At 49.5% G+C, this 10,662-nt stretch overlaps 1 protein-coding gene across 1 annotated transcript; it reads left to right on the top strand.

The window, feature by feature from the left end:
- Positions 1–610: 610 nt before the first annotated feature.
- HAS1 (hyaluronan synthase 1) lies at positions 611–9,255 on the top strand (the record flags this gene model as incomplete). Its single annotated transcript, XM_064293171.1, has 4 exons — positions 611–1,405; positions 2,734–2,959; positions 3,532–3,664; positions 6,089–9,255. Coding segments are annotated over 4 exons (1,830 nt in total), but the record flags the coding sequence as incomplete, so codon positions are not given.
- Between the last annotated feature and the right edge of the window lie 1,407 nt (positions 9,256–10,662).

Here is a 10,662-nt window from a genome sequence, read left to right as displayed (position 1 = left end):
TGTGACTCAGTTGCCCCATCTGTAAAGTGAGGATGATAATAATAATAGCTACCTCACAGGGCTGTTGTGAGGATTAAAACAAATAAGTTAATATAAAAGGCTTTGAGCAGTGCCTGGTAGATACCATAGTGTGTTGTTCTTTTTAGTACATATAGATTATATTATTATTACTGATTCAACACTAGGATGCCTTTGTGATATGAATCATTATTTTATGTAGCACTAAAGGAGTCCCTGGGTGGCACAAACGACTAAATGCTCTACTACGAGTCAAAAGGTTGTGGTTTGAACCCACCCAGAGGCACCTCAGAAGACAGGCTTGGTGATCTGCTTCCAAAAGGTCACAGCCTTGAAAACCCTATGAGTAGTTCTACTCTTGCATACATGTGGTCGGAATGGTACTCCACCACAACTAACAACAACAAGAGGAAAAAACCTCCTGCCGATTAAACTGACACTCCATTGAGTGTAATCCCCACGGCGATTTCAGAGATGTGAAACAACTGTGTTAGAATCAATATAATCAGGCATTAAGCTTAGACAACTGTTTGCCACAATTATTTTCATGAATGAAAACAACTTCCTAGTATCCAGGGGATCCTCCTGACAAAATGGGGATATTTTGAGCTGGCATGGGAAAAACCCAGGAGGGCTTCCTGGAGGAGGACTCTTCCCCATTCTTTCTCCCTCTCTCCGCTCCCAGCAGGACACAACCAAGCCCAGCGCGGCAGCCTGCCGCTACTCTGGTCTGGCCCGGCGGGTGCTCACCATCGCCTTCGCCCTGCTCATCCTGGGCCTCATAACCTGGGCCTACGCCGCTGGCGTGCCGCTGGCCTCCGATCGCTACGGCCTACTGGCCTTCGGCCTCTACGGGGCTTTCCTCTCGGCGCACCTGGTGGCACAGAGCCTCTTCGCCTACCTGGAACACCGGCGGGTGGAGGCAGCGGCGCGGCGGGCGGCGGCGCGAGGTCCCCTAGACGCGGCCCAGGCGCGCAGTGTGGCGCTGACCATCTCCGCCTACCAGGAGGACCCGGCGTACCTGCGCCAGTGCCTGGTGTCCGCGCGCGCCCTGCAGTACCCGCGCGCGCGGCTGCGCGTCCTCATGGTGGTGGACGGCAACCGCGCCGAGGACCTCTACATGGTCGACATGTTCCGCGAGGTCTTCGCTGACGAGGATCCCGCCACCTACGTGTGGGACGGCAACTACCACCAACCCTGGGAGCCGGCGGCGGCGGGCGGGCCGGGCGCCTACCGGGAGGTAGAGGCCGAGGACCCCGGGCGGCTGGCGGTGGAGGCGCTGGTGAGGACGCGCAGGTGCGTGTGCGTGGCCCAGCGCTGGGGCGGCAAGCGCGAGGTCATGTACACCGCTTTCAAGGCCCTGGGCGACTCGGTGGACTACGTGCAGGTGAGTGGAGGGCGGCCTGGCCCCAACCCTGACCCTAACATTCCAAATCCATCTTCCCTGAGGTCTTAAGTTCTAGGTAGAGATTCATTCTTTCCTTCCTTTTTCCATTCATTCATCTATCCAATGGAGAGATTATTTCCATTCATCCATCTACCTACCCATACATCCAATATATTCATTTATTCGATCATCTATTCAATGTAGATTCTTTCCCTTATTCATCCATTCATCCATCCATCCACTCATCCATCCATCCACCCATCCACCCATCATCCATTCAATATTGAGATTCATTCATTCACTTATTCAACCATCCATTCTATGTAGATTCTTTCCTTCACTCATTCATTCAACCATCCACCCACCCACCCCCCCATCCATCCACTCAGTATAGATTCATTTGTTCAATTATTCGTTCATACATCATTCAAGTAGGGATTCCTCCCTTCACTCATTCATCCATCTAAGAGACATCATTTATTCATTTATCCATTCATTCATCCATGGGATATAGAGATTCAGGTGTTCCTTCCCCCCTTCATTCCTTCCTTTCTTCATTCATTCAATGTAGAGATTTTGTTCATTCATTCACCCATCTATGTATTCAAAAGAGTCATTTATTCCTTTAGTTATTCATTCATTCAATGGAGAGATTCATTCATTAATGCAATGTATTTGTTTTCCGTTGCTGTGTAACAAATTACCATGAATTTGGTAGCTTGAAACAGCACACATTTATTATCTCACGATTTCCGTGGGTTAGGAGTCTGGGCAGAGCTTAGCTGGACTCTTTGTTCAGGGTATTACAAGGCTGCAACCAAGGTGTTTGCTAGAGTTGGCTTAAGGGTCCTCTTCCAAGCTCATGTGTTTGTTGGCAGAATTCATTTTCTTGCAGCCAAGGAACTCATGGTAGCTTGCTTCTTCAACGCCAGAAAGAGAAAGTCTCTGCCTTCTAGAGGGCTCACCTGTTTAGGTCAGGCCCGCCCAGGATAATCTCCATTTTTATTAATTTAAAATCAACAGATTAGGGACCTTAATTACATATGCAAAATCTCTTCACCTTTTTCATATAAGGTAACATAATCATGGGAGTTATATGCTGTCACTTTTGCCATATTCTATTGGTTAGAAGCAGTGACAGTTCTCACTCAAGGAACACTATTATACAAGGGTGTAGGTCTAGGTTATGTTTTTAAGATGTGATTAGACATTGAAAATGATTTAAAAATTCAAGGTCCCAGCTGCTCCCCACCTCTGGTGCCTTGCCCCCGAGCACCAGCCCCACACAGTAGGGGTCTGGTCTGATCCTGGCCCCTCTGGCCCCACAGGTCTGTGACTCAGACACCAGGCTGGACCCTATGGCACTGCTGGAGCTAGTGCGCGTGCTGGATGAGGACCCCCATGTAGGGGCTGTTGGGGGGGACGTGCGGATTCTTAACCCCCTGGACTCCTGGGTCAGCTTCCTAAGCAGCCTCCGGTATTGGGTGGCCTTCAACGTGGAGCGGGCTTGTCAGAGCTACTTCCACTGTGTGTCTTGCATCAGCGGCCCCCTAGGTGAGCAGGGGTGAGATTTGGGAGGGTCATGGATGGAGTGGAGCAGGGGAAGGGGAGCAGGTGATGTGACTAAGACTGGGGACAGAGATGGGGCTGGGGCAGGAACTGGGATGGGGATAAGGTTGGGAAATGGAGGTGGTGTTTCGACTGGGGATGGGGTTGGAAAAAGGATGTGGATGGGGATTGGGGCTGGGGTTGGGGAAGGGTTTGAGAAAAGGGAAGTGATGGGGTTGGGATCAAGGACAGGGTTGGGGCTGGGTTGGAGGTTGGAGATGGATTTTTAGATGAGGACAGGTTGGGGATGGGGCTGAGAATGGATATGGGGCTGAGGATGGGGTCGTGGATTTGGATCTGAGACTGGGTTGGGGCAGGTTTGAAATAAGGACGGGCTGAGAATGGACTTAGGACTGGGAACAGAGCTGGGGCTATGGTTGGAGGTAGCGCTGGGAAGGAAATTGAGATGGTGAGGGATGGGGCTGGAGATTGGGGTTGGGGTTGGAGATAGGAATGGAGACGGGGTTGGTGACAGACAGCAGGGGCTGATGCTCCTGCACTCCCCGCCCCCCACCCAGGCCTGTACAGGAACAACCTCCTGCAGCAGTTCCTCGAGGCCTGGTATAACCAGAAGTTCCTGGGCACCCACTGCACCTTTGGAGATGACCGGCACCTCACCAACCGCATGCTCAGCATGGGCTACGCCACCAAGTAAGCTGAGGGAACCAGGTGGCCGGGTGTGTCCTGGGGCCAGATAGTATCCCAGGGAATGTGTGCATGTTGGGAGTTCTCCAAACTCAAAGTAACTCCTGGGACAACGTCTCTACCAAGTGAGATGTTAGGGGAGAGTGGAAGATACCATAAGGGACAGGGGTGGCATTTGCATTGGATCACAGGACCCAGTGGGCTCTACCAAATGAGGCAAGGTGAGACTGGGGAATTCCACCTAGAAAGTACAACATGAGATGGAGAGAGTAGATTCTACCATGGAGACCAAGGTGGCACAGATTATTCCAGGTGAGGTGGGGAGGGCAAGAAATAAATGGATGGAGTGGTATCTGACTAGTGAGAGAGTGAGGGAGAAAGAGTGAAGTGAGAGAGGAGGGGAGCTCCTACCCTCTAGTAAGGGCTTTAAGGAAGTGAGATGTGGTTTAGTGATGCTTTGGGGCATATGAGCTAGACAAAGTGAAGTTCAGGGAAGAGTGAATTCCACATAGCGAGATCCAGCAAGACACTGGTCTGCTCTGACAGAACTTGGAATATACCGAGGGTCACCTGTGCAATCGTTCACGTGACATTCATTAAGTGCCTACAACATTTTAAGCCCTTGGAATGTGGTAATTTCTTAACCCTTATGTGCCTCAGTTTTCTCATATGTAAAATGGGGTCAATAATGGTTCCAACCTAACAGGGATATTGTGAGGATCAAATTCATGCTTACACTTAGACAATAAATAAGTAAAATATATAGTGTGCGAGGTAATCATAGGTGCTATGGAGATAACCCATAGAGACGTCTTGGAAGGCAGGCCTGGCAATCTGTTCCCAGAAGGTCGCAGCCTTGAAAACGCTATGGAGGAGAGTTCTACTCTGCACATACGGGGTTGTCATGAGTCGGAATCTACTCCACGGCAACTAACAACAACAACAACATGAGATAAATAAAGCCAGGAAGGGGGTGGATAGGAAGTTTCAGGGTAGGGAATGAAATGCTAAGTCAGGTGCCTGCGACAGGGTCAGGACTAGGCAGGAAGAGGAGGCTGGAGCAGTGAGCATGCCAAAGCGTGTGAGGAGTGAGGAGGACGGAGGTTCACAGGGAGTCCCTCATGGAAGGCTCGGAGGCCGCGGTGAGGACTTTGGATTGAGACAAGGGAGCCATGGGAGGGTTTTGAGCAGAGGGGTGACATGTTGTTGTAATAGGATCCCTCTGGGTGCAGTTTTGAGAACAGGCTACAGGTGGCATGGCTGGAAGCAAGGAGTCCACTAAAGATGCAACTGCATCATTCAGGGGCTTGGTTTAAACCCGCAGAGTAAAAAAAAAAGTAGCAACCAAAAAATAAAAATTAAAAAAAAACCAAACCCACTGCCATTGAGTCAATGCTGACTCATGATGACCCCATGTGTTACAGAGTAGAACTGTGCCCCATAGGGTTTTCTTGGCTGTAATCTTTACAGAAGGAGATTGCCAGGCCTTTCTCCCATGGCACAGCTGGGTGGGTTTGAACTCTCAACCTTTAGGTTAGTAGTTGAACACAAACCATTTGCACTACCCAGGGATCTTATAATAGCAAGAGGATTGTGAAAAAGGGGTAGATTCTGAGTGGGACTAAGAGAATGGACATGCATGCCTTCCAAGTGACAGATAAGAGACTGGACACTATCAATTAATGTCCATGGGGAGGGAATAATGTGACCTAACAAACTGATTGCTGCTGACCAGCCAATGGCTTTCTGTAAAAGGGATTCTGGCCTTGAGTGGCTTGGCTGGAAATCTGAAGGGATTGATTAGTAATGTCTGCCATGGCCACAGGAAGGGAGCCTGATGGTCCCTTGAGAAGCTCTACCACATGGATTACCCTAGGCAGGAACCATGCCTGTCTTGTTTCTCATCGTGCGGCTGTCAATAAGAATAATTGCAATGGTATTAGTAATAGATTAGTGATAGTATAAGTAAGAGTGCTAGTAATGGTAAAAATATTAGCAATGGCATAGTAGTAGTAGCTAACATTTATCTAGCAAGCACTACATAAAAAAAAAAAACCAAGCCCACTGCCATCGAGTCAATTCTGACCCATAGCGACCCTATGGTGACCCTATAGGACAGAGTAGAACTGCCCAATAGGGTTTCCAAGGCTGTAAATCTTTAAGGAAGCAGACTGCTACATCTTTCTTCCACTGAGCAGCTGGTGGGTTTGAACTGCCAACCTGTCCATTAGCAGCCAAGTGCTTAACCAGTGTGCCACCAGGGCTCCTCGTAGGAACGATTATTGACCCCATTTTACGTATGAGAAAAACTGAGGCCCGGAGAGGTGAGGAAACTAGCCCAGATCCCACAGTGGCCATTTCTGGCTCCAGAATCCTCTCCAGGCCCCAAAGAAAGCTGTGCTGAGGCCGCACCTTCTCCCGCCCCTCCAGGTACACCTCCCGCTCCCGCTGCTACTCAGAGACACCCTCGTCCTTCCTGCGTTGGCTCAGCCAGCAGACCCGCTGGTCCAAGTCCTACTTCCGAGAGTGGCTGTACAACGCACTGTGGTGGCACCGGCACCACGCGTGGATGACCTACGAGGCAGTGGTCTCGGGCCTCTTCCCCTTCTTTGTGGCTGCCACAGTGCTGCGGCTCTTCTACGCTGGCCGCCCATGGGCGCTGCTATGGGTGCTGCTGTGTGTGCAGGGCGTGGCGCTGGCCAAGGCTGCCTTTGCAGCCTGGCTGCGGGGCTGCCTGCGCATGGTGCTCCTCTCGCTCTACGCGCCACTCTACATGTGTGGCCTCCTGCCTGCCAAGTTCCTGGCGCTGGCCACCATGAACCAGAGTGGTTGGGGCACATCGGGCCGCCGCAAGCTGGCTGCCAACTACGTTCCTGTGCTGCCACTGGCACTGTGGGCTCTGCTGCTGCTTGGGGGCCTGGTGCGCAGTGTGGTCCAAGAGGCCACGGCCGACTGGAGTGGCCCATCCCGGGCTGCCGAGGCCTACCACCTGGCCGCTGGGGCCGGTGCTTACGTGGGGTACTGGGTGGTTATGTTGACATTGTACTGGGTGGGCGTGCGAAGGCTTTGCCGGAGGCGGGCAGGGGGCTACCGTGTCCAGGTGTAAATTCGAGCAAGAGTCTTAAGGGGAGGCAGGAGGAGACTTGCAAGGCTGAAGGGGCATGAACTTGCTGGATCTTAGCTTCTCACCTCTGTGAAATGATGGGGGAGCCCTGGTGGCTCAAAGGTTAAACACTCTGAAAGGCTGGCGGTTCAACCCACCCAGGGAGAAAGAACTGGCAATCTGCTCTGGTAAAGATTCCATTACCCTGCTGCCATCCAGTCTATCCCAACTCATAGCGACTCTGTAGCAGAGAGGAGAACTGCCTCGTAGGTTTTCCAGGGCTGTAATCTTTATGGAAGCAGATTGCCACATCTTTCTCCCACAGAGCTGCTAGTGGGTTCAAACCACCGACCTTTTGGTTAGCAGCCAAGCGCTTAACCACTGTGCCACCAGGGCTCCTCCTGTAAAGATGACAGCCTAGAAAAATGAGTGGGGTCAACCCAAGACTCCCCCTGGGACTGTGTTGGGGCTGGGACTTCTGGATCCCTGGGGACGGGTATTTATTGATCAGGGTGTAGGTTTTTTAGGGGCAGGAAGAAAAGGGGCCCCCACTTTCTCCCTGTTCCTATTTAATCTTCATTTGTACTGTGTGATTAGGATATAATAAAGAATTTTATTTATTTTCTTCTGAGACTTGTCTTTTTCCTTTTTTGAGAACCAAGGGGGCTGGGGATGGTACTTTGTTACAGCAGCCTTACCAGACTAATACTTGATCTGTCTGCAAATCCCACTGGTTCTACCTTCAGAATAGATCCAGAACCACTGGTCCTTACCTCCCCTGTCACCACCTTTGTCCCCAGGCTGCATCTCTTGCCTGGATTAAAGCTACCATCTCGGGCCCGGATTGCTTCAGCACCCACCTAAATAACAGTGGTCCCTGCTGCCACCCTTACCCCCCCTATAGTCTATTATCCACAGAGTTTCTAGAGGGATCCTGTAAAAATGTAAATCAGATCATGGCCCTCCTTGGCTTAAAACCCTCCCATGGCTCTCATCTCATGCAGAGGAAAATCCACAGCCCTTATGGTGGCCAATAGGGATTGAATTGTGTCCTTCCCAAAATGTGCGTTGTGAATCCTAACCCCTATTCCTGTAGTTATAATCCCAGTGTGTTGTTGTTAGGTGCCATCCAGTCAGTTCCGACCCACAGCAACCTTGTGCACAACAGAACAAAACACTGCCCGGTCCTGTGCCATCCTCACAATTGTTATGCTTGTTGCAGCCATTGTGTCAGGCCGTCTCATTGAGGCTTTTCCTCTTTTTCAGTTATCCTCTACTTTACCAAGCATGATGTCCTTCTCCAGGGACGGATCCCTCCTGATAACGTCCAAAGTATGTGAGATGAAGTCTCGCCGTCCTTGCTTCTAAGGAGGAGTCTGGCTGTACTTCATCCGAGGCAGGTTTGTTCTCTCTTTTGGCAGGCCACGGTGTATTCAGTGCTCTTCGCCAACACTGCAGTTCAAAGGCGTCAGTTCTTCTTCGGTCTTCCCTATTCATCGTCCAGCTTCTGCGTGCACATGAGGCTACCGAAAACACCGTGGCTTGGGCTGGGTGCACCTTAGTCCTCAAGGTGACATCTTTGTTTTTTAACACTTTAAAAAGGTTTTTTTGCAGCAGATTTGCCCAATGCAATGCATCTTTTGCTTTCATGGGTATTGGTTGTAGATCCAAGTAAAATGAAATCCTTGACAACCTCAATCTTTTCTCCATTTATCATGATGTTGCTCATTGGGCCAGTTGTGAGAATTTTTGTTTTCTTAATTTTTTTATGTTGAGGTGTAATCCATACTGAAGGCTGTGGTCTTTGATCTTCATTAGTAAGTGCTTCAAGTCCTCTTCAGTTTCAGCAAGCAAGGTTGTGTCATCTGCATAATGCAGGTTGTTAATGCATCGTCCTCTAATCTTGATGCCCCATTTTTCTTCACAGAGTCCAGCTTCTCAGACTATTTGCTTAGCATACAGATTGAATAGAGATGGTGAAAGGATACAACCCTGACGCACAACTTTCCTGACTATAAACCACATAGTATCCCCTTGTTCTCTTTGAACAACTGCCTCTTGATCTGTGTACAGGTTCCTCCTGAGCATAATTAAGTGTTCTGGAATTCCCATTCTTCACAATGTTATCCATAGTTTGTTATGATCCACACAGTTGAATGCCTTTGCATAGTCAATAAAATACAGGTAAACATCCTTCTGGTATTCTCTGCTTTCAGCCAGGATCCATCTGACATCAGCAATGATATCTATCCCTGGTTCCATGTCCTCTTCTGAATCCAGCTTGAACTTCTGGCAGTTCCCTGTCGGTATACTGCTGTAGCCGCTTTTGAATGATTTTCAGCAAAATTTTACTTGCATGTGATATTAATGACATTGTTTGATCATTTCCACATTCAGTTGGATGACCTTTCTTAAAAACAAAAACCAAACCCGTAGCCTTTGAGTCGATTCTGACTCATAGTGACTCTATACGACAGAGTAGAACTGCCCCATAGAGTTTCCAAGGAGTTCCTGGTGGATTTGAACTGCTGACTTTTTGGTTAGCAGCTGTAGCACTTAACCACTACGCCACCAGGGTTTCTGACCTTTCTTGGGAATAGGCATATATATGGATCTCTCCCAGTTGGTTGGCTAGGTAGCTGTCCTCCAAATTTCTTGGCACAGACAAGTGAGCACTTCAGTGCTGCATCTGTTTGCTCAAACATCTCAATTGCTGTAATTGATAGTGTTGATAGTACTAGTGTAGGGTGTGTCTTAGGCCAATCTCTTTTGAGAGGTAAAAGAGCAGATTAAACAAGCAGAGATGGGGGAAGATAGATGCCATGCCACATGGGGATCACCAAGGAACCGAGGCATAGAAGCTCAAAGACAAGGACTTTCCTCAGGAGCCAAATGAGAGAGCACCTTCCCCTAGAGCCAGTGGGCTGAACTCAGACTTCTAGCCTCTAAGAAAATAAATGTTTGTCAAAGCTACCCACTCGTGGTATTTCTGTTACAGCAGTGCTAGATAAATAAGCAGTGGCCAAGGGCCTGAACAATCTGGTCGCGTATCCTCCCCTACCTCATGGCCCACTCATTTCCTACAGCCTTACTCTAGCTACACTGGCCTCTTGGCTACTCCTCCCACACACCAGGCACCCGCCTGCAACAGGGCCTTTGGCCCTGCTGTTTCCTCTGTCTGGAACATCTTGCAATATGCAGTTCTTCCCCTAACTACCTGGAGCTAGGTCAGACTTCACAGGTAAAGGGCACACTCCTCCAGACTGCTAAATCTGCCCAAGATTTCAGACACCAGCTACAAGCTTGGGCATTCCCAGGTCACCCACAGTTCTAACCTGCTAGCTACAAATTTGAGGGTTCCTGATCCTGAGTTGTACCCTGTAACTGCCTTAATAAACCACTTAACTGTAAGTAGTTTGTACATTCTGTGAGGCCATTGCAACGGATTATCGAACCCAGCAGAGAAGCGGAGAGTGCTGTGGGAGGGATGGCTGATGTCAGAACTGGTAAAAAGGTTGGAGTCCCTGGGTAGTGCCAAAAGTTAACATGCTCAGCTGCTAACCGAAAGGTTGGAGGTCAAAGTCCACCCACAGGCACCTGGGAGACCTGGCAATCTACTCCTGAAAAATAAGCCACTGAAAACCCTATGGAGCACAGTTCTACTCTGGCACATATGGGGTCACCAAGAGTCGGAGTCAACAGGAACTTTTTTTTTACCAGTTACTTTCCCCTCAGGACACCTGTACTTCTGACCAACTGGTTACAAATTTGTGGGCTCGGGTTTCATTAGCCCCTTAGGAGCCCTGGTGGTACATTGATTAACAGCTCGGCTGCTAACCAAAAGGTTAGCAGTTCGAATTCACCCACTGCTTTTTGGAAACCCTATGGGGTGGCTATGAGT

Source organism: Loxodonta africana, chromosome 11 (genome assembly GCF_030014295.1).
Source record: "Loxodonta africana isolate mLoxAfr1 chromosome 11, mLoxAfr1.hap2, whole genome shotgun sequence".
In the NCBI taxonomy this organism is placed as follows: domain Eukaryota; kingdom Metazoa; phylum Chordata; class Mammalia; order Proboscidea; family Elephantidae; genus Loxodonta; species Loxodonta africana.
Note: the sequence above shows the minus strand (reverse complement) of the source record. Positions and strands in the feature narration are given on the sequence as shown.